The sequence below is a fragment of the Amblyomma americanum genome, chromosome 7 (genome assembly GCF_052857255.1).
Source record: "Amblyomma americanum isolate KBUSLIRL-KWMA chromosome 7, ASM5285725v1, whole genome shotgun sequence".
NCBI lineage: Eukaryota > Metazoa > Arthropoda > Arachnida > Ixodida > Ixodidae > Amblyomma > Amblyomma americanum.
The window spans coordinates 23331333-23355406 of record NC_135503.1 but is presented as its reverse complement, the minus strand read 5'-3'; the positions used below and the strand labels follow the sequence as shown (position 1 = coordinate 23355406).

Below are 24074 nucleotides of genomic sequence, written 5' to 3'. Positions count from 1 at the left end.
AATGCGAAGCATCCGGTGGCAAAAGATCAACTGGCCAGAAAGAGCCTTGGCAGGCTCAAGGACGGCTCACCTATTTGCTCCTTATTAAGAGGGCACTGAACTATTCAGAGGGGGGCCGAGCCGCTTCGCGTAGATTGCCAAACATTTCTTTACATCTCTACGCCCTGAATCTCTTAGCCAAGCTTAATTTCACGAAGCAATCGAGAATCTGCGACATGCAATGATATCAAACACGCGGAAGTATGGCCAGAACGCTGCAATGGATCACCAGCCCGGCCATTGTCATGCTCAGCGAGGTCGCCCATAGGAGCCGGCAAAAAATGTGTGTGCACCAAAGACACTATGGACAAATACAAAATCCACACATCCGAATCCGTTGTTCACTTTGTGATTATCAAGAACCACGTGCCCAACCTCCAAGTGATAACAGATAATCCTGCGATTTAACATGTTTGGGGCCCATATAGTGCAGCGTTAACGCTCATCTTGAGGTACGCGTGTGTGAGAGAGGAGGGGAAGGGGGGCTACGGCGCCTGACCGTGTCAAGGAGCTGCACCCTTTCTCGTACCAGGTCCGTAGGAGAGGTGCGCCGACGAGGCGAGTGAGGAGGATGCGGGGCGCCTGGCGCGCGCCTCGTGCCAGGCGGCCGAGTGGAGCCGTCCCCCGGGCCCCGTGTAGACCGTGTCCAGGCTGAGGCTGCGCGGCACCTGCTTCTCCCAGTCGGGGCTGGCGTCGCGCTTGGGCAGCGGCACGCTGTCGGAGCCCAGCTGGTGGAACTCGGCCAGCGAGTAGAGCTTGATGGCGATGTCCCGACCCACCAGGTTGTGCACCACCGCCGACAGCACCGGGTTGGCCCGCAGCAGCTGCTGCAGACGCGGACGCTGCCACGACATGTAGGTGCACGGCTCCGTCGCCGTGATCGTCACCTGCGGAGCGCGCGTGCGGTTCGATCGCCTGCCACGGCACTACCACACACTGAACAAATTATCACCCTTAAAGGTGCAAATCAGCTGTCCCCAGACAAACACCGACTTGGGTGCTAAAAAGGGTGCAGAGATCAGCACCCTTCAGGAAGGGTGCACATCATGAAAGTTTAAAGGGCGTGCATCAGTCCAAGGCTTTTGCTTCATGGGTAGATCAACGTGGAGCACCCTTCCAACATGCATTCGCAGAGGTGTTATGGAAAAATAGTACCCTTTATTGAGGGTGCAACCATTACATCCTCTAAACTATCATTAAGTGCACCCTTCCTTAAGGTTGCTGATCTCTGCACCCTACAGCAGCAACTACAGCAGCTCGCAGCCCATGACTGCCATGTTGAGAAAAAGTCGGCTAAGGTCAAAGCCTTCTCTGTGAAAGGTGCGGGACCCTCGTTCTCACTTTTCAAGAACCTTTAGTCTGCAAAGGTGCCGTAAATGCTGACCTGGAGGTGCTATCGATATATTACTGGCGCATTTGTTTGTTCGTTTGTTTGTTTGTTTGTTTGTTTGTTTGTTTGTTTATCTGTCCGCCTGTCCCTCCGTTCTTCCGTTTGTTTGCTACCTCAAAGGTACCGTGTATGGTGCATACTGAGATGTTTGCTTGCTTGTTTGTTTGTTTTTATTTGCTTGTTTGCATCCTCAAAGGTACCGTCTATGGTGCATACTGAGAGACGTGTTATCGCAGGTAGCGACGAAAATGCGCCTTATGAGATATTCAAATATAAGAAACTTCTTCTGCGTCTTGACGACATGCATGCACAGATACTATGTAATTTGCGGAAATAGTGACTAAACAAATGAGCTTAGTTGCTATTATTGAGTTGCAATTATTAAGTTCCAATTATTAAGTTGCAATAATTAAGAATTTCCTAACAACGATGCGGAGGTCTGAAAATGGTTGATGCGAAAATCCCGAGTGCGTGGCAGCACACCAGGACATGAAAATGTACATCCTTAAAGATGGTCACACACGCAACAATTCGTTAGGCTTATCTCATTCTGCGCGGTGTCAGGAATGGGCATCGATTTGAGACTCACCTGAAATAACTTATCACTACCTATGGGACAGGACTCGTATTCTGGAGAGTCGATGAATTCGTTGGGCTGTATGTAATGAAGCAATACGTCTTCGCAGGTCACCTGCAACCTGCGCATCAGATGACGAAGAATGCGGTGTTAGATGGGACAAGAGTTCACAGCAAACAATAAAACTTGCAGACTTCTAGTCCATTCCTTCTGAGCACAAAAGCTACAGCGATGCCTAGACCCCTCCCGCAACGACTTCCCGCCGTTTACCTCGAAGGCGTCCCTTACAGCCATCGTTACAGAAAATCTACCGCCAAAGTTTCGCCGTCTCCGGTATACTCACTGAAACAATTCAATCTTAAGCTGCCTTTTGCTATCCTTCGGCTCTCTTTCGATTGCCCTCTTCCTTGCCGACATCCTTGTTGTTGTTCATGTTGTTTCCTAAGTGGCATGACAACCAGCCCTTTATTCCTCTCACAACCACTGCACCTACCTCGTCGTTGTTACTACTCCTCCTACTCTGCCTATCTTTCCTCCTCTCTTTCATTTCGCTTCTCTTGGAAATTATGACTCCCGAAACTTTGTCGCTTCCTGTCTTTCCTTCTCACACAACCTGTGGTAGTGCTCCGCAGCTTCCAACAGCTGGGTGAACTAGCGACGCATGCATGCATTATATGGAAAGTTCTCTCCTAAGCATACACTTCCTAGCGCCTGGCACGCTTAACTAGCAGGTGACGTAACCAGAAAAAACAAACGGCCACAGTTAGTAGCCTTTCAGTGAAAAAGAAGGATGTGTTTGAGCCCACATTAAAAGCGCTAAACGGATGGCTGAAAGTTAGGTGGGTGGATGAGATCAAGAATTTTGCGGGGGATAAGGTGGCAGCGGCTGCACGGGACAGGGTTAATTCCAGAGACATGGGAGAGGCATTTGTCCTGCAGTGAGCGCAGTGAGGCTGATGATGGTGGCGTCGCATCTTCTCAAGTGTCCGTTAAATAATAATTTTTGTCTGTTGCTCGTTCTTTTCTTTTGCACATGTTTCTGGCACTGTATTAACCAACAAGGTTTTATTGGGGCAGATATAATTTGATGAATTACTCAATTCACCAATATGAATCAATCAATCAACTCTGCGCTAACCACAATGCGGAAGAAGCACCGGTTCATTAATAATAATTGGTTTTGGGGGAAAGGAAATGGCGCAGTATCTGTCTCACATATCGTTGGACACCTGAACCGCGCCGTAAGGGAAGGGATAAAGGAGGGAGTGAAAGAAGAAAGGAAGAAGAGGTGCCATAGTGGAGGGCTCCGGAATAATTTCGACCACCTGGGGATCTTTAACGTGCACTGACATCGCACAGCACACGGGCGCCTTAGCGTTTTTCCTCCATAAAAACGCAGCCGCCGCGGCCGGGTTAGAACCCGGGATCTCCGGATCCGGAAGAAGCTCCGGTTCCACCTTATCTCCTTTCTGTCTCACGATTCTCGCTGCCGTCATCCCTCTCGCAAGGCGCGATTCCGGTGCTCATCCAAAGTGGGACAGTTGCCCCGCCTTTCCTTTCTGCATACCCTCCTCCTTCTTCCCTACATCCTTCCCTCCCTCCTCACTGCATTCAATCGTACATCTTGAGGAAGAAGCATGTTTCTCCAGGGAGTGCTTCATTTGTGAGCGTTAAAGGCGGCTCCCCGGTGGGGCGTACTCACTGGCCGGTGAGCAGAATGGCCACCCTCTGGTCCGCAGCGGTGACGCCCTCTATGGCGTACCTGCGCTCGGCAGCCAGGTGAACCAGCTCGGCAGCGCGCGTCAGTTCCATGAACCGGCTCTTGCTCACCTGGGGAGTGGTCGCGCGGGATCGTGAGCGGCCAACTCTTATGCAGCGCGCGACCACAAGTGCTCAGTCGTCACTGGCATCCAACCATACTAAGCTTGCAATGGAGCGCCAGCTAAACGTCTAAGGTGTGAAAAAAGAATTTGGCAGCATTGTCCGCGATCCGCCGACGGAACATACTGCAGGATGCATGCAGCAAGTAATCACTAACATATAATTTAGCACGGTGTGTCAAAATTTTGAATATAATAACATTATTTAGAATAAACATCAAAACGCCACATAATCACAATGCTTCACCTGTCTGAGTGCAAGCTGCCATCAGAGCCTAATTACAACAAATGTGCATTTATTTACATGCAGTATGCGCGTGTTTCTTTTAGTTATGTTTAGGAATAAAGCTGAGTAAAATGTATTTTTGGCGATTTCACGCAATGGTAGTATAGTGGAGATTTTGTACAGTTGTGATAAAAGCGAACATTCTGGGCAGGGTTGGTAGTGTGTGGAGTGCTTCAAGGGGATGTGTGTATGTAGGTTGCACCAGTGCGCCCTCACACCCCGAAGCTTCAAATGCCGGATCCGCTGTTTAGGAGGAATGTCGTTCTTCTTGCTAGAGAAAAAGAAGCCACGCTAAAACAAGGCATTACAAAGAACACGTGTGTCACAGATTTGACAGTCAAAAGTAAAATTCGCTGCTTAAATTCGCCCGCCGCCTCACAAAATAACCGTCTCTGAGGAACACCTGCCCCCATCGACCGGGTGAGTGATGAACGGAGCAGGGACCTGATAGGGCAAGAACATCTTCTCGTAGAGGGTTCGCAGATGTCCGGGCACCCGAGGCGGCACGGCGCGCCACGCGAGGCGCAGGGCGTGAGCCGCGTTCACCAGCAGGCAGGTGAGGTGCCAGGCGAGCACGTCCGGCGCGCACACCACCAGGCCCGCCCAGACGCTGGTCAGCGCGAAGCTCAGCGTCAGCAGCCAGCGCAGCAGCAGCGACGACAGCGAGAACCGGTGCGGCACCAGGAACGCCGCCGCGCAGCAGATCTGGGCGCCCTGTGCGAGAGAGCGGCGACAGTGTCATCGCCCGCATCGGTGGCCAGAGCGCGGCTTAACCATCTCGCCCTCATCCTACTATCGTGTCTAAACTATAGTCTTATACCCAACAGAGCCGTCTTGGTCTTCCGTGTCCTCCACCACGGAGGATGACTATGAGGAGTGGAAACTCCGCCGTCTGCGGCGACCAGAAAAGGTCACAAGCCCGTGGCGCCACTATCTTGCTGGCGGCGCCTGGCGGCCTGGAAAGAAACTACTGAAATACAACGTCACGGCGTGCCCGCTGAAGCACCCGTGTCGTCTGCATGTCGTCTGCTCTGAGCGCGCGCCGCCGGAGAGCGCGCCGGAACCGCCTGCCCGGGCGCTGCATTTTTTATTTTTTTTTCCTGCTGCTTCTACGAGGCGCCGCAAGGCGCCGCCACTGCATGCGCCCCCGTCGGCGCATACAATTTTGACTATCTGATCGCCTGCGCTCGCTCGCGCAGACGGGAGTTTCACCTCCTGTATAGTCTTGCTCCGTGTCTTCTACCCACCTAAGTGCAGATTACAGTACAATAAAAGAAAACAGCGAGAAAGTCTGGCCTGGTCTAGAATAGCGGAAAGCTGGGTGAGTTGGTCAGCGCACTGCTTCTCAAGTCTTCCCAGTACAGTATGCTTTAAATGAGAACGCTCAGCCAGCTGTGGAGTCGCCGTTGTCCTTCCGGGGACAAGAGGAGCTCTCGGACACGTAACCTTAGAGAGCTTTGAGAAGCACTGCATCCATCTCTCCCCGCAGCGACCATCGGCGTGCAGCTGCCTCTTCTGCAGCCCCGCACCTGCCATAGGATGTGCTGCGCGTCCTCCCAGGACTCGCAGCCTCCGGCGTTGGCGGCGTTGGGCAGCGAGACGTTGACGGCGGAGCGCCGGTACACCGATGAGGAGGACCCCTTGCTGTGGCTGACCGGGGCCTGGGGCAGTTGCACCATGGATCAGGGCATCGCCTGAGGAGGGCCGCCTCCCGCCGCCACCGCCGCCGCCCCCCCGTCCGCCGACTCAGCGGGCAACCAGCCGGTGGCGTCCGCTCCTGTCTCCACTGCGGATGCCCAGCATCCTCGACTGCCGCGGCCTCCTTCTGTATACGCTGCACACGCCGGACGCAGAACTCACTCATTATACGTAATAAAACCTGGCCATACGCCCGTTACGTGCGCATCACATGACTCAACGCCAGCACAATCATCATAATCATCAACCGGTATACGTCCACAGCCGGACAACGGTTTCTCCATTTTTTTACAATTGTCCCTGTTCTGTGCTAGCCACAACCATGCCATTCAAGCAAACTTCCTAACCCAATATCCCCCCTCTTTCTTCCAGCCACCCCTGCTAGACTTTCTTTCCCTAGTAATCCTCCTGTTAACCTAACGGGCGTCGGTTATCTGTACAGACCACATTACATGCACCCTCCGTGTTCTTGTGTTCCTCCTGATTTCCGCTTGGTCGTCACGAACTCGAGTTTTTTCTGTAACCTACCTCCCCCCCTTTTTGTATTCCTCAAGGTAACCACTGAAGTGCCCCTTTCTATAGCATGCTCGATCATCAACCTAAAATAAGGCTTTTATCACATCACTAAGGGTAAAGAAAACAGCCCACCTCAACGACTGCGCATTATATTGCTCAGCTCGAAGTATACACGCTGAAGGGGTGGCCTTCGACCTCTTGGGGTTCTTTATCATTCACTCACATCACACAGCACACGAATGTTTTCGGATTTAACTTCAATTTAAGTATGGCCATCGCGGTCGGGATTCGATCTCGCGAGCTTTCACTCCGCAGCCGATTGCATAGCCGCTCAATCACCGTGACGGACCAAGTGCCGCATTACCATACTGTGAGAGAAATATTCTGTTATTTTCATTCCGTTTGGGATTTTTATTGGCAAGTAATTTAATAGGGATGGTGTTTCGCGATGTAAATCTCATCGTTCACCATCTTGCTCATCAAGTGAGTGGCGTCGCCATGGAGCGTTAGAGTAATATGCAGTATTGCGACACGCCACATTTTGTCAGCCTGATGAGAATCGTTCTGAGTCCGTCTTTGTGTACCTCTTTAAAACGAAGCGCCTAGTAAAGCCTCCATAGACTACGAGAAAGCACTCGACTCATTCGAAACCTCAGCAGCCATGCAGACATTGCGTAACCAGGGTGTAAAAGATGCATATGTAAACGTACTGGAGAATATTACAGCGGCTACACAGCTACCACTGTCCTCCACAGGGAACGTAATAAAATACCAATCAACAAGGGTGTCAGGCAGAGAGGCACGATCTCTTCACTATTATACCCCGCACGTTTACAAGAGATTTGGATAACATGATTGCGATAAGACAGGGATAAAAATTAATGATGAATATATAGTTCTATCCGATTCGCTGATGGCAACGCCTTGCTAATTAACCTCAGGGGAAAGCAGAGTACATCTACTTAATGCTGATAGGGACCGCACATCCGGACGATGAGAATGAAATAAATAGGAGAATAAGAATGAGGCATAGAGTGAATTGGACAGGTACATTCAGCCCATGAAGAGCAGTTTACCAACATTCCTCAGAATGAAAATATATAGAGTTGCATGTTACCGGTACTCGTCAACGGGGCAGAAACATGCAGGCGAACGGCAAGGGATGAACTTAAATTGAGGACAGCGCAGGCGAGCTATGTCAAGAAAATGGTAGGTGTAGCATTAAGAGATTGGAACAGAGCAGAGTGGCTAAAAATAATAATAATTGGTTTTGGGGGAAAGGAAATGACGCAGTACCTGTCTCATATATCGTTGGACACCTGAACCGCGCCGTAAGGAAAGGGGGAAGGAGGGAGTGAAAGAGTGGGTTAGGGAACAAACGCGAGATAATGACATCATAATCAAAAACAAAAGGAAGACACGGGCATAGGCAGAGCATGCAATGCGAAGCCAAGATAACCATCAGCCCTTTATACTAAGTGAATGGATTCCAACAGAACGCAAGCGCAGCAGGAGGCAGCAGGGAACCAGGTGGGCGGAGGAGATGCGGAGGTTTGCGGGAATAATGTGCAGCAGCTTGCAAAGCGCAGCTTTAGTTGAAAAGACACGAGAGAGGCCATTGGCCTGTAGTGTCCGTGGTGAGGATGGTGATGACGACGAAGTAAAAAAAATTCTGTTTGGCTCGAACATCCTTGCATCCCTGGGTCTTCTTTAGCCTCAAACTTGTCGCACCTCATTAACATCCTTACGGCCGCTAAAATGTGGCTTTAGCTCTCACCCAGCACACCCTCACACAGCTTCAAAAGTCAAGCCTCTTAAGCAAGCAAACTTTACACAGCTCCTACACTACGTTGCCCAGGTGCTCCACTGACCCCTTTTCGTCCTTCTTCATTCCTTCACATACACATTAATGCAAGTCCAAGCAACTGTAAAAGAAACGTACCATTTCTCGCGCGACAAACAACTACTCCAAAAATAATGCATCAGAAGTACCCGGTTTCGTCCCCCTACCTCCCTTTCTTCATTCCCTCCTTCCCTTCCTTCCCTCCCAGGACTATCCTCTCTCTCGATACTATTCTGAGCATACATAAAGGCGTACATACCAGAGCTGGTTTCAGCCCACACAGCCTGCGTTTTTGTTTCTTCATTCACTCTCCCTCAATTCCTCCTTTCCCTGTTTCTTTCATTTCTCTCCTCCCTACGTCATGAGGAAGTTTTTGCTAGGGCATCACACACACGTACACGCTCGCGCCATGGACGCCGCTATTACGCAGCAACCCGGGAGCCGAGGGAAGCTCCCAGTTCATTCCCTTCGTACGCGGTCTTCCCGCCGCAAGAGAAGGAAAAAAGGGGATGCCCGTCGCGAACACGTGATGTCCATTCCTGCGGATGAGCCTGCCTGCAGGGGCTGCGCAGCGGAGCGCGCCGCAACGGCCGCCGAGCACGCGAGCCGTTACGCTGCGCTGAGCGCGGCCTCGCGACATGCTCCCAGTGGCTCCCCCCCCCCCCCCCTTTTTTTTTAGCCGACGCTGTTTCGGCCACCCGCGCGGTCGCAGCAGCGGAGAATATTTACAAGGTGCGCACGGTCGAATGGCTGAACAGCCGGTGGACACGTGCTCTGCGCGGGCTGACGTTATCATACGTTAAACCGCTGCTTGCAACGCGCCAAAGGACATGCGGAACCGTAAATGGGGCCGCCGTGCTGCGAAAGATATCTTTCCTTTCCGCAAGCGGACAAAGTTAATAATAATAATTGGTTTTTGGGGAAAGGAAATGATGGCGCAGTATCTGTCTCATATATCGTTGGACACGTGAACCGCGCCGTAATGGAAGGGATAAAGGAGGGAGTGAAAGAAGAAAGGAAGAAGGAGGTGCCGTTGTGGAGGGCTCCGGAATAATTTCGACCACCTGGGGATCTTTAACGTGCACTGACAACGCACAGCACACGGGTGCCTTAGCGTTTTTCCTCCGTAAATACGCAGCCGCCGCGGTCGGGTTCGAACCGGGAACTCCGGATCAGTAGTCGAGCAACCTGACTTTTGGTTACAGGCGCTTCGCGGTAGCGCCATCTGCCTGGACTCGACCCAAAGGCTATGAGGGACGCCATAGTGAAGGGCTCCGGAAATTTCGACCACCTGGGGATCTTTAAAGTGCACTGACATCACACAGCACACCGGCCTCAAGAATTTCGCCTTCATCGAAATTCCATCGCCCCGGCCGGGATCGAACCCGCGTCTTTCGGGCCGGCAGCCGAGCGCCATAACCACTCAGCCACCGCGGCGGCGCGGACCACTGAAGGAAATAAAGGAAGCGCTAGAGCGGAGATGACGAAAGTTGAGTTCCGTAAATGTTCCATGAAAAATAAAAATTGGTTGTTGGGAAATGGAAATGACGGAGTAACTGTCTCACATATCTAGGTGGACATCCGAACCGCGCCGTAAGGGAAGGTGTAAAAGAGGGAGTGCAAGAAGAAAGGAGAAAAGGGGTGCCGTTGTGGAGGTCTCCGGATTAATTTCGACCACCTCGGAACCATTAACGTGCACTCATATCGCACAGCACACCGAGCGAATTTTGTGTTTCGCCTCCATCGAAACGCGGCCGCCGCGGTCGGGTTCGAACCCGGGTACTCCGGACCAGTAGACAAGCGCCTTAACCACTGAGCCGCCTTGGTGGTTAAATGTTCAATTTCAACGGCGTTTTGGGTCATTTGTGATCAGTAAAAACAAAAGTACTTCCACAGATACTTTTATACGCAGGCGTTCAATCCTGTTGCTTGCAAGATGAAATATGTATTTGGATAAGTCACTGCATGTCACGTCAGTCTTCCCTAGTGTATTTATCCCTTGGTGTCCGTGACTTTGAAAGACACGGTGGTAAGAGAGCATGCCTCGAAAGCGAGGCTAAGCATGACCAGAGGCGAACTTTTGTTTATAAGTTCAGTGCAGACTAACGCTGAAATTCTAATGCAATCGAAAGTGTGCGATCCTATCGCGTATAGTTGATGGCAACGGCCATGGGCGAATTCAAGGAGCTCAAGGGGAGTGTGACCACCCACTCTGAGAGATGACATTTATAATTCAAAAGCGACACTGGGTTCTTTGTTTTTTTCCCGACGAAGAAAGTTCAAGAAATGCGTATGCAAATGAACCGCCACGCCCCTCTGCCCAACCGTCCCCTGCAATTTCTGTTTATAAATGCACCACTAATTGTGACACGCGATGAAGCACACTAGTCACGTAATAACTTTATTTTGTTTACGACGCAAAAACAGCGATCACGCCTTGCATATTGCCACAGTACCAAGCAATCCAGTGGCGCCATACCGCGGCCGAACTGTTTTAGATCGGACTTGCCATGCCTTGCGCACTCGAGAGGATAGGAGATTCGTCGTCTTCCTCGCTCGAGCTCCCTGCTGTCTAGCACTTCCAGCACGCCTACTTAAACCTGGTTTCAGTGCTTCGCCCGTTTGTCGGTGACAATATTTACTTATACTCACTTGGTGGTTTAGTCCATCGGTTACGTGACATTTCCCCGACCACGGCTGATATGCCACGCAGTGTGCTAGAATTAACGTTCCATGGAACATTAACTGCCTCTGAATGAAAAAAAAAAAACGAGCATTCCAGCGAATGACGGAATATGCGCTCTTATTGCCAAATCTGCGATGTGGCATCAGCACGGAACCAATTGGTACAGTCGGAATGGCCGTAGCACTTGGCTAATTAGCCCGAAGCACGCTCCTCTCTCCACCGATGGTTCGGAAAAACTTCAGACAGTGTAATTAGTGTTTCATCGTCTTCAACTACAATACATTATTCCATGGCCGTACTCCGCACTGCACATAAAAGTCTATCAGTAATTACTACTTCTTGAGAGGATCTCTTGTGATGCACTTATTGAGTAATTCGAGAGGACTGGTATTACAGTAATCCTTCCCACTTGGCTGATCGTATTGCCGAAAAGCGATTAACGTTGCATGCTGCCCCGTGTTAGTTAGTCAAATAGCACACCTTCTCAATCAGCGGATGAAAGCAGGCGCTTCGTGAATAACAGTGAGTCCGTTATTCACTCGGCCATCTGCATCAGACTCTGATTATCGCGTGGTATACCCTGGAGAGCTATTAACCAGCTATTCGTAAACCCGTACACAGGCGAGCCCTCCCCATCACCCATTCCGACTCTTCCCCTTGGGCGCACTTATACGTACCTTTTTTTCTGCTCGGACAGTAATTAGCTGTCGCCACAGAGAGCTAGCCAGGCCTAATGCGCCTGCCCAATAAGCTCGCCATTAGCGCGCGTCCGCGAGTCTGAGCCAAGAATGCGTTAATCTGAGTACGGCGGCCGCTCATTCCGTATTCTCGGGCGAGCAGACCAAATTGATTCTCTTCTCGTTCCTCTCCTTGTGATTGTCTTCACAGGCGAGCTCGCGCCGCGAGCCTCGTTCGGATCAATTAGCAGACCACAGCTGCCAAGCCGCAATGACTATCACGTCCTTGCTTCACTCTTTCCCTTTTCCCCTCTCTCTCACTCTCTCTCTCTCTCTCTCTCTCTCTCACCACGCGCGGTCACCCTGCAACGGACACGCCAGTCTGCTCGCCTGGAGGGATTTGGTCAACTACGGACGAGCTGGTGTTCAAACAAAAAAAAAAAACTCAAATTACCAGGCGCAATTAAGGAACTTGCTTGCGAGTAACACGAGAGCATTTCAGTTCTTTTCCAATTCTAAGTACAAGTACGGACTATTACTGGTTAACATTTTGTATTTTCCATCCTCTGATGACGTCACACCGTGCCGACTAATCACGAGTTTTGCAACGTCGCCCCTTTTTCGACGATGGTGGGTTTTCGTGTCGATGAGCCATCTAATTTTTTCACATTAATAACACAGCTCGTCCTGCAGTCAAAAGCAGAACTAAGCATGAAATGATTAGAAGCACATAACAGCATTAATGACATTCACTAGCTGTCATGAATAACAACGTTGAAATTAGAGACCAGCACCTAACATGTACAAGGGATTGATATCCAGTGCTCAATTACTGCTTGCTGATTCCCACTGTCGCCACCGATATGATCTTGGCTCAGTATGTAGCGCACTGCTCTCGGGATTAAAAGTTTGGCTGCGATTCGACCAACAATGCGCGGATTTCTTTGTTTTGTTATCTTAAAGCTGGTGGCAACCAGTGCTCTGAAAACTATACCTGAAGATAACTAGTGGCGGACAGGTTTGGGCGAGGTCATGTGAGGATACGCGAGACTGTGTGAGAGCTTGGCTTTAGCCCTTTTTTTATTTTGTTCATAAGCACTTCATGTTTGACGCATCGGATGCCGTAAAGAAACAAATAATACCTCAAGTTTGGAGCATAAAACGAGAGCATGAATACATGTGGGAGGCGCCTAACAGCCTTTATTTCAGTTAATGTTCCATGGAACGTTCATTTTAGCACACTGCGTGGCATATCAGCCGTGGTCGGGGAAATGTCACGTAACCGATGGACGAAACCACCAAGTGAGTCTAAGTAAATATGCAAAGCGTAATCGCTCGTTCTGAGTCGTAAACAAAATGCAATTATTACGTGATCGCCACGACACTCCGGCAAGAAATCAGTTTGCAGCGCGTACTACGGTTCTAGCAGTTACCAACTGGTTATCAACCTCGATTGTCTTGGTGTCACCGCACTAGACACTGCTTAGACTATTGCATCTTATGCATGTTATCCTGTATGTATAGCTTCAGGGCTGCTTTCCAGGCTCATGCAGTAACCATCAACACGAAAGTTGCACTGCGTAAGCGTGTCTTGAGCGGCCCAATGCCTACGAGAGTGCTCAATCGGGCATGGCGACCTCGTGTTCTAACCGTTCGAGTCGATGTTTCCGTCTATCCCAGTCACCCTTTCCGGAACCAGCATGTTAAACAGCTAAGGAGACTTTTAAGCAGTGCTCTTTAATCCACCATGACCAACTTAATAAGTGGCTGTATCACATGCAGTCCTAAGCCGGCCACACACTCCCGTTTAGTATACACCGTTTAGTATAATGTTTTCCCTTACTTGGTTCACCGATAAAGTTTTTATCTACCAATCTATACGCCGAGGTGTGTTGCATTTATTTATTTGCCTCCAAACAATGTGAGACGTTTGTGCAGAAGTGATGGAACATAAATGTAATTTTCAAAACACTTCCAAACTGACAGGCCACTTCCCTCTCCAGTTAATAGACTAGCTACATCAACGCAATTATTCCTCTTCCAGAAAAAAAAAATGGCTTTGTGGCATTACAGTGCCGCAAACAACAAAGTACGCTTTACAGAGAATAATAAAAGGAATATATATATTAGCGCTCGCTGAACACAAATACCTATCAGGCCTCTAAGAATCTAGAGAACTTTCGTATGTAATACATTCGCACAAAATTATACTTCATCCAAGCAATTATTTTAAACAGCGCCCATTTAATAAATGCACGCGCGAAGACCAATCAGGCACTCAGGGCAGCCCCGCAAACCATATTCATTTGAATGCTGTTGTGTGTCGCTGAGCCCACCGTTCACCAATGGTCAACGGAGCGCTCCTGCAAGTAGTTATCTGTTTTTCTGCATACGCTGACGACGGTCACGGGTCGACACGCGCACCGGCCCGTACAGTTTTTTGTTCCCTACTGAACCCGCGCAGACCGCATGCACTAACGAAACTTCCGTTGCACACACTCGTTTAGAACCGTGGCTAACTGTCTACTAGTTCACTATACTATACAAGTAATTGCGCATCGCTTCATACCACTTGGGCAGAACAAAAACAAAAGAAAGAAAACAGGAACCGCGACTGACCGTTTGTTTTCTTCGTCTGTGAGTGTGTGTATAAGCTTTCTTCAGACAAGGGGTCTTGTTACTTTTTTATGATCGAATAAGATGTGGCCTTGATATTAAGTTATGTTGTGTTGCCGTGTTAAGTTATGTTATTTTGTGTTGTGTTAATTATATTATATTACATTACTTTATATAATGATGAGGATTGCTGATCACTGGCCAAAGTCAAAAATGAAAAAGACGTTTCGGGAGCACTACGGCTCCCTTGTTCACTATGAAGCAATCGGCACACGGATCCGTCCTTTTGTAGCACCCAGTAGCGTTTTTAATGATTTAGCATAGATAGGATGTAGAGTTCCGTCGTTCCTGTTTAATGTGTTAGACGATGTCTGTATGATAAGAGACTCAAGATTCTGCCGTGCTGATGTGTTCTTTTCTGTTGTCAATATCTTTACTTGAACTTAATCTCGTGGCCGGATTCTTGGCCAGTGACCAGGCCAGTGACCAGCAATCCTCATCACCATGATTCCTGACCACATGGTATGCCGTCAAACCCTCGACTACTTTATATTATATTATATTATATTATATTATATTATATTATATTATATTATATTATATTATATTATATTATATTATATTATATTATATTATATTATATTATATTATATTATATTCCGGAACTAAAGCAATAAGAAGCAGCTCGCGAAAGCGAGACAGCATTAATAAAACGAAACAAAAGCAGGAAGATTACATAACTATCTAAGAGTTAGGCTGAAAAGCGCAGGGACGTTGGGGCTGCATGTCGAAACGCGGGAAAGTAGAAAGACCCTGAGCACGCGACTAGCGCTGTATATCAGATAATTCTGCGTGCCGCGACGGGCGGACTACGAGGTCGACAAAGAAAGAGTGCTTCGCGGTCAAGTATAACGCGAGATGTACATACCCCGGACACGCTTCTTATAGAAACGTGAGGCGAATACGCGGCACGTTTTCGCCGGCTAAAACAAGACAGATTGCAATAAGACTGATGGTCCCGTGACGCTATTTTATATTAAGCGTTGTGTCGCGACTGAACGGAACGACGACTGGCCCTAACAAACTCTGCCCTTAAAAAAAATAAAAGAAGAAGTCGATGTTCGCACTGGGACAAGGCTAGATAAAGGGTTGCGAAAGCCATTAGTTTGGGTTGTTCCAAGAAAAAGCAACGAAGCAAAGGGAAGAAGGGAGGCAAGGTTATGCTCTGTTCCTTTTCTTTCGCGCTCCCTGGAGACACTTTAGGGTGTGACCAGTATTATAGGACAGTCCGCCGTGCGGTGGCCTGAAAACGAGCCGGCGGGAAATCCTCTCACACGTGATTGGTCGCCGGCGCGAACCACGAAAGGCGCGAGTTTGTAGGGCAGTCTAATGAACGACCGCCGGTGCGGAACGCCTCGCGCTTGGAAACACCCCGTAATGTTTTTTGTACTGCCTTTGAGTGAGATGCTTTCTTGCTCTTATTCATTTTATTTGTTTTGTTTTGTATTTTGTTTTCATTTTTGTCCCTGCAGTTCCTGTTTCCCGGGACATCCGCGGTGTTCTTCGTTATCTGGGACGGTGACGTGGCGGCGGGAGCCCCGCGCTGCACCGGGAAAGTAAAATAACGATCGATAGGTCGTGCTTCTGCGCTCGCAGCGCCGATTTGTTGGTGCGGACATTAGGCAAACTACTTTGCTGGTGAGGTAAGTTAGACAAATGAACCAGCAGAAACGAACAGCCTGCGGCGAAACAACCTCCACGTGTGGTTCTCTTTTGTTTTGTTTTTGCTTTGTTTTTTTTCTTTAGAGCAAGGTTTTAATGGACCGTTACAGGCCCTCGCGGCAACATCGAAGCGATGTTGTAACCGGAGGGCGGTTCTCGTGGCGGACGGTGGCCTTATAGTGAAGCGCGATCAAAAGTTTGGCACGAAAAATCCGGCAAGTTATGTTACCGCGACGAGTGAGGCAGACGAAGCTGAAAAACGCGCCGCCCAAGCAGGAGATCAGCGATGCCGACGTCAGTATCCAGACGTACGCGCGGCTTTCTTAACTTTACATTCATAAATCGCAGGTAGTCCTCCTACCACACCTGGCGCAGTGGCGCAACGGTTAATCGATGCTCCACTGCCCCGGAAAGTGGCTGTTTCAAGCACAGCCATTGCAAGCGCTCTTAAGATCCTGGTTGCTATTCCCGAGCAGCCTCTCGCGACCAATCATTATTTAACTGCCATCTTCTACAGTCGACAGGTTGTTATGATGTTACTAGGTCACATGACCTAGGTGGAACCTGCTTTTTCGCGCTGAATGCCGACAAAGGCGGCACCGGATTTTATGCAAAACGGAAGGATTAAAGCTATCGCGTTCAAATTTCTCTCTTCGATGGGAGTGGAACGGGGGATGGGCGGATATCTGCTCTACAGACGGTGTTTCATAGATAAAGCTCTGGCAGTGAGTCCTTCAAAAGATTGGGGCGGCTGCAAACACTGAAAAACTAAGACATTTTACTGGCACGAATAGACAGATTTCGACATGACGGGGGGGGGAGGTCTACTCTTGGATGTGGTGGTTTGGTAGGGAGAGTGATGGGGTGGCCCCATCTATGTTATGTACTTTCACCGTTTCGTCTAGATATTGGGGTTCAGCATGGTTTTCCTATATCAATTTTTCGCTTGGAGGGGAGGGAAAATAACCCCTCCTCATCTGCCATCGCAGCGTTCGATAGCATTGTTCCTAGGTAAAATTTCTCGCTCGAAGGAGACCCCCCCCCCTTTCCGACCTCCCCCTCCCATTCATCCCATTAATGCGCTCTGCGGACGCAGTGTTCGATAGACAAAGTGCTGGCAATGGGTGTTACAAAACATTCGCGCGTCTTTAAACGCTGAAGAAATAACGCGGTTTAGGTTTATGACTCGTCAGTGGCCCCTGCGATCCGTTCGCTTTTATAGCGTGTCCCACATTCATTTGCTGGTAGCAAGGTAGACCTGCTCAACTCCCGCCGCAACAAATCCGCAAGTGCTCATTAAAAGCCGCCAGTGTTTCGTAAGGTCCCATATTCAGTTCCTCTTTTGCCGTACCCGCGTGTCGCAGTGTCGTTGATGGCGACAGACAGCGTGTGCCGGTTCCGTCCTTCGTTTTTTGGAAAAGCGTCTTTAACACGCTATCGCTTTTTATGGCTCATGACTCAATAAAGCGTTTGTAGCATGTATCATGTACCGCGATAGATTTCGTGTGTGCACACGACCTGCTTCTCTAGACGACTTCTAGACGATAATTTATCTCACTCAGTTTTATGCTCGCGCATTCGCTTGCTTCGGTCGAGGTGGTTCATAACGTTTTCTGCTTCCACGTACTTTCAGCGCGAACTTAACGTGGTAATCTACTGCAGCTGTTCGGTTACGGTCGAAGTTATTGGCGATTGTACAGCTACTGCGGTCATTATTTAGCTACGCTCCTTCACGTCTGTGCCCAGGTACGAGAGCGGTGTCAGTTAAGCCTGTCAGGGTTACAGCGCGCGTTATGGTCGCCGTATGCCGCTGCACGTAAGATAGTTATGATGTGCAGCGCTTGTGCACACTGGCTGACAGAAGGGACGGGGATACAGGCTCACCGTTGTGGTAGAAACAACAAACTCGCCTCCACACCTAATGGCGATACAGACGCAGCACAACTGGAACAAACGCGTACTGTAAAAAATCACTAAGCTTCGAAAGCTCCTCACCAAGACTGTGTTCACAAAGACACGTATGCAGAGCTAGCAAATGGGGAGACTGAACTTATCTGTAACACTTTTTGGTACAAGTTACTGACAGATTTACGAGCAGGTTCGACCACCTTTTTGAGATAAAACCCGATGAACAGGAAACACCGGTTGGGCTGTTCTTGACACTACTTTCAAATTGTGGCGATTGCCAATAGTAATGGAATATTTCAGCCGTCATGCTTAGGAGCTTACACAACACGCTGTTTCTGGCTTTGTCAACGCGACAAATTTCGCGCACTCTTCCACACACGGGCCAATGAGGTCATCAGTGCTGGTATCCTCAAATGCATCAGCTGATGCATTTTTTTCTTTAGGAGAAGAAAGCGCTACAACACGCCCCAGTCCTCTAGAGCCGCTAAGAAAATATGATTAGCTACCTCTATCATCCTCTAGTCGATGTGGATACGATTCACTCTCATCCGTCGATAAAAGGTGCCTTCATCAAATACAACATGGCACAGCAAATTTCTGCACCTTTGGACAGGATTTTTGCATTTGCTTCGCTTATAGCACGACCCCTTTGCGTGGCTCTTTGTGACCGGTGGTATGAGCAAATGTAGTTACTTACGACCTCTAAGTAAACGTAACATCTAAATAACAGAGATTAGCCAGGTAGGTTTTGCCTGAAATAACTTTCAGCCCTTTAATTTGTGGTGTTTTCTTTCTCGTTTCTACCTCAGAATGTCAACTTCGAGCGTCTCTTGAACACAGAGAAATAACTCGCCGGCTTTCCCAAGCGTACAGAGCTTGCACCATTTAGCATAAGGCAAAGGCAGAGGCAGCCATGTAAATACTGCAGTAACAAACTAAAAGCACCAGGAAAACTTTCTCTTCGTAGGTGCTGAAATGCTCACCAGCCGGTTCACATAAAGAACATTAGCTAATAAAAAGACGCAGCTCGGCTGCTTATGGAAGTTATTGTTTAAACGGCACCATGACTTCAGTCCCATACTAAAGCTATAGCAAAACCAGTTGCACCGGAAGTGCAGCTTAAAGAAAATCCATGCGGCCGGATTTGTTTAAGCCTTTCCGCAAACAAAGCGGTATACCGGATAAATAAAAATAGCAGAAACCACGATTTTTTTAAACCTACGTAATCATATTACCAGCTTTATTAATATTAGCGATTTCAGTGATGCATACAAGTATCGGCGATACAGTACCGATTATTTCTATCGGAAATCGATTTCGATTCTTTGTCCTGTATCGGTACCGAACATACTTTTTTGAAGTATCGTGCATGCACAGCCTTACTGGCCCGTCGATGGCCGCGGTAGCGGATGATGGAGCATCTCGTTCGCCGCCTTCTACCGCTACGGCCTACAGGCGGCGAAACGTGCGCCGGAAAAAACTCGCCAGCTTTCTAGCTGGATTAAGCCGTGTTATGACGCTAGCGTAACCATTTGTAATTCTTTATCGTTTCACAGTCTGCGGGCGTGAAACTGTAATAGCTACCTTGGCAGTCGCCCAAAGCAAACAGGCGTATATCATAGAGTCGCCAGTAAAAGGCTTGAGAGACGATCTCGTCGATCCCACAAAATGACGTCATCGTCATGTGACCAGCGGTGCAGCGTCATCGGGGGCGAAACCCGTCAGGTACTCGTACGGCCTGTCAGACCTTTTTTATAGCTTTTGCAAATATCAGGAGAGGAGTTTGATATATATGCGCCCCCTCACACGCCTTTTTTTTTCTATTCATTGATTTGAAATAGCTTGCCCCTGTTGTGCTGCTGTTGCTGGGCAAGACTCAATGAGATGTTCAGGCATCCGATCGCTCTGGAGGCAAAAAAAAATACACGCAAACAAATGGAAGAAAAACAGGGCCTCGGCGCATCGAAGGATCGCCGCATACACTCGAAAGCGTCCTGGACCTCTCCAGCGGATGGAAGGATTGTGCTCCCGCGAGGCACCGAAGTATACGCATCTTTCTTCCTCCCTCTTTTCCGCGGTCTCATTCGCGTTTCCGACGCGGCCAGCGCAAGCCGCATCCATCAATTTCTGGTAGCTTTGCGGGAAGAGTTCGATTCGGGCCATCCTTCGGAAGTCTGACACGGGCGGCCCATGGGCAGCCCCGCTTCGCAACAGCACTTTGCCCCAAGCAGCTTCTTCCTTCTCTTACTATTCATTTTTTTCCCTTTTCTTTCCATTTCTTCCTTCCCTCCTTCTCCTATTCCTTAGTCCAATATATTTATGTGGCAGGGCTGAAGGATCTCTCTTCCCACACCTCACGCACACGACACATATAGAATGTACGCATAGGGAAACGAGAGGGAAAGGGGGACTGGAGAGGGAGGGAGGGAGGGAGGGAGGAAGGAAGGGAGGGAGAGAGGAAGGGGGGGGGGAGGGAGGACAGCTACCGCCCTGTTCCATCCACAACGCTGGGGATAGCGGACAATCGTTGCGCCTGTCCTGGCTTGACAGAGTTGTCGATGCTCCCTCTCCGGGGACGAGCGGAAACGATCGCGGTTGGTGGATTGCCGCGTGGCCGAGGCCCTCGTGCTCAGCGGAGGGAAAATTGTCGCCTCGGCAAACACGATGCGCGAGAGCAGCAAACAGACGGATGAGCCCCGGCTTGTGCAACGAGGCCGTGTATAGAGAGAACGATGCGTGTCGTGCGGTCAAGATTCTCCTGTTGCTACTGCTGGTGTTGCCAATTTTATCTCCCTTTTTTGCTTGTTTTTTGTTATCTAATGGAACGATCGGATTGCCCAGAAATTTATTGTCGTCCACGGGTACAGCAGATAGAAGAGACAGACTTAGGGACAGGGATACAAAATAAGAATAAATAAAAACGCTGTGTACTCGCTAGGTCGTAGTAGCAGAGAAGACGAAAGAGGTGCAGCACGTAAGAGCTGAGGGCCGTAAAAGGAAGCCCTTGCGAGGAAAATTACGAGACGGGCAAATTTACCACGGCAAGTGTGATTACTACGGCAATAAAGGATGTCACACTTGTACGCCCCCTTCTCTGTATTAATTCTATAAGAGGATTGGGGAAACAAGCAAACCATCCGTGAAACCTAATGTAATACTAGACATATAATACTTGTGAACGACACTTTCCGCAGTTGTCAATATTACTCAAATTTCTTACTTTTGCGGTTAAAACCGCAAGTGGTCGAAATTTCCGGAGCCCTTCACTACGGCGTCCCTCATAGCCCGAGTCGCTTTGGGACGTTACACCGCCACAAACCAAACCAAACCAATTTCGCAACTCATGGCACTTCGTTCTGTTAGAGACGAAGAACTTCAAACCGAACACGAGGAATAAACGGAGGTGCCGAGCAGGATGAAAGCTTCTAAAAGACATCTCTGATAACATCAAGAGAAAAGTAAACGAACAAGGACAGTAGAACGTTGAGAAAGGCGGAAGTTGAGAAAGCGCCGAAGCGAAGAATCGGTAACCATGAACAAGCTAACAAAACAGACAAAAAAACAAGCCGCCGAATGCGGTTTACTTCCTGTCGCGGGTTAGGTTCGAAATAAGCCGGTGAACTACATAGGCGACACAACGAAGTGGAAGTTGTCGTACCGTATTCTTTCCTTCACTGCCATTCCGTTAGTGGCTCTTCGTCTGGGACTTTCCTTGGCTGCTTACACGAACGACTTAAGCGTCTTTCTCGAAAACAGCGCGCTGTTAAAGAAGAATGAACGCTCACGGCCGCTGCTGTTGATTTGTCCCCGGGACTCAAGCGAGAAAGGGGCGCCTTACAGCAAGAACAAAAAAAAAAACGAACGCGCCGACGTAAAGCGCACTAAAGCGCTGTCTTCCGTTTTCGATTGTGTGCTGCCTTCCGTTCCCCCAATCCTTTCCGTCCGCCGCGTACTATGTGGCTGTTTTGTTTTGTGTGTTTTTCTTTTTCGCCGCAGTTGCTCGTTTCCGAGCCGCCTCGGGGAGCCATGAGCGGTGCGCGCGGCCTCTCGCCTTCCTGCACGGTTGCTAGGCAACGCCCGACGCTAGCCGGGGGTAAAAGGGGGCAGGGGGGTCGTCCCGATGAGCCATGTGCCTCTGTCAACGCCTGCGCAGGCACGGCGGCTCCGGTAAATACGGCCCGGAACGATCACCTGTCACAATGCTACGCTGCCGCTTGCAGGATCTGCTGCTTGCTTGCTTGCTTGCTCACTTATTACACGCGTATGCTGCCTACACGACGCACTAGATCCGCCCTGTCAGATGCGTCCGTGCCTCTCTCAGCGTAACGCCGACGAGCTGCAGAAATACGCAACGCATACGCGGTGACGGAAAGATCGATTCGTCGTCGTCTTGCGCTTTCGTTTGCGACTGCCGCTCATTAAAACCGAATCGAGACCCTCGACTGCGCCTAAGTGGCGAACGCTGTATGATGTCGGGACTCTCTGAGCGAAGGCTGTTACGGGCCGGCACGACGATGTACAGACGAGGAAGGAAGTTTGAGAAAAAGTGCTTCAGAAAAAAAGCATTGTGGCATGTTTTTTTTTTCTTTTTCGTGGGAATAGTGTGCCCCCGCTCGTTAAGAAGCCCAGCGGCTTTGAGTAAGCCAATGAGCGCGGCCAGTTGGCCTCTTATAAAAAGTTTGCGCGTTGGTTTGAGGCATGAAACTCTTCACCACGTTGCAAACATAAGTCAAAATAAATTATTGCCGCTATACACAATATATCTCATTCATTAGTTTTGGTTTTATGGGGCTTTAACGTCCCAAAGCGACTCAATCTATGAGAGACGCCGTAGTGAAGGGCTCCGGGAATTTCGACCACCTAGGGTTCTTTAACGTGCACTGACATCGCACAGTACACGGGCCTCTATAATTTCGCTTCCATCGAAATTCGACCACCGCGGCCGGGATCGAACCCGCGTCTTTCGGGCCGGCAGCCGAGCGCCATAACCACTCAGCCACAACGGCGGCTATCTCATTCATTCATTCATTCATTCATTCATTCATTCATTCATTCATTGATTCTGCACGTTTATGCGCTCCTAGCCATATAAACTTCGGCGATGTCCAACTCCGGTTTATTTTTTCGATGGTAGTCGGCAAGTTCATTTGTAACATACTCCTGCTATTACAGCTCTTATGGACGTCAAAAACAAATAGCAAAATGTCAAACAAGTCCCAACGTGGCGTTGCAAACGCATGGCAAACGGCGCGCGCCTAACGCGAACCAGGCAACGCGCATGCATGACTAAAATCATTAGCGGTGCCATTATCATCTCAGCACTGCGATATCTAAAAGCGGCGCAGAGAGAGAACGGGCTTCGAGCACGACTTCATTGTAGGTAGAAACAAAAGAACGTTAGCAAGTGTACGACACACACATACGCGGCGTGTATCGAACACAACGCGAGCAGTCCATGTACGAGAAGGAAAAGGGGTAAACGCTAGTTCGGCGTGCGCGAAAAAGTCACCCAAGAACGACAGGGAAGCGAATAAAATTGGCTGTCCGTAACAAGCGTGTAAGTCAGATTAGATTAGGTGCCGCGTTCGGGGCTTAATGAACGGCTCCTGACAGCGGAATTCACGCGGGGAATGGAGAAAAGTAAAATAAAAAATTCCCACCCCGTAGTTGGTAATAAACAAGCAGGAAACGGGTAGTTCCAAGAGTGTGGATTCTGTAGTGAACAAATTACGCCACAGTGATTCCGAAAAACGACGAAAACACGAAGCGCACTGAGAGATTTCACAATGATCGAGATTGACTTGCAAATTGTTCACATTCCCCGATAGCTGCAAAACGCCTAAAGCACCTTTTTTTTTTTGACACAAAGCTGAGCCAGCTTCGCTTGGACGGATCGAGATGAAAGTACTAAAAAAAAACCGAGAGGCCAGGCACTCAGAAAGAGTAAGTTTCGACGAATCCCACATTGAGTCTTCGTTCACAAAGAAAGTTCCCGAGAAAGGCCCAGGTACGGGGGCTTTAACATCGATATTTTTTTTTTACTGGTCGGTAATGCCAATGCTTTCATTATCATAATCTTTATACCTCGAGTTTAGTTCACTTCACGTCTCTCGTTGTGGTTACCAACTGACCCTGCTTAACGCAATTCTGTAAGCGCATATATTCTAGGCCCATTGCTACACCCAATTTTTTGTCATCTTGAGTCAATCACGTTTCCCTCCCCTCGGCGCCTGTAC

General features: G+C 49.2%; 1 protein-coding gene across 2 annotated transcripts in view; it reads right to left on the bottom strand.

Annotated features, from left to right (window-relative positions):
• Nucleotides 1–24074, bottom strand: part of LOC144098688 (popeye domain-containing protein 1-like) — a 39150-nt gene that overhangs the window by 9142 nt on the left and 5934 nt on the right. For both annotated transcript variants that reach the window (XM_077631503.1, XM_077631504.1), the window contains exons 2-6: nucleotides 5702–6006; nucleotides 4617–4886; nucleotides 3709–3836; nucleotides 2019–2127; nucleotides 569–926 (exon numbers count right to left, since the gene is read on the bottom strand). In XM_077631503.1, coding sequence (XP_077487629.1) covers nucleotides 569–926; nucleotides 2019–2127; nucleotides 3709–3836; nucleotides 4617–4886; nucleotides 5702–5851 — 1015 coding nt within the window. In that variant the 5' untranslated portion in view covers nucleotides 5852–6006. The remainder of the gene's footprint in view (nucleotides 1–568; nucleotides 927–2018; nucleotides 2128–3708; nucleotides 3837–4616; nucleotides 4887–5701; nucleotides 6007–24074) is intronic.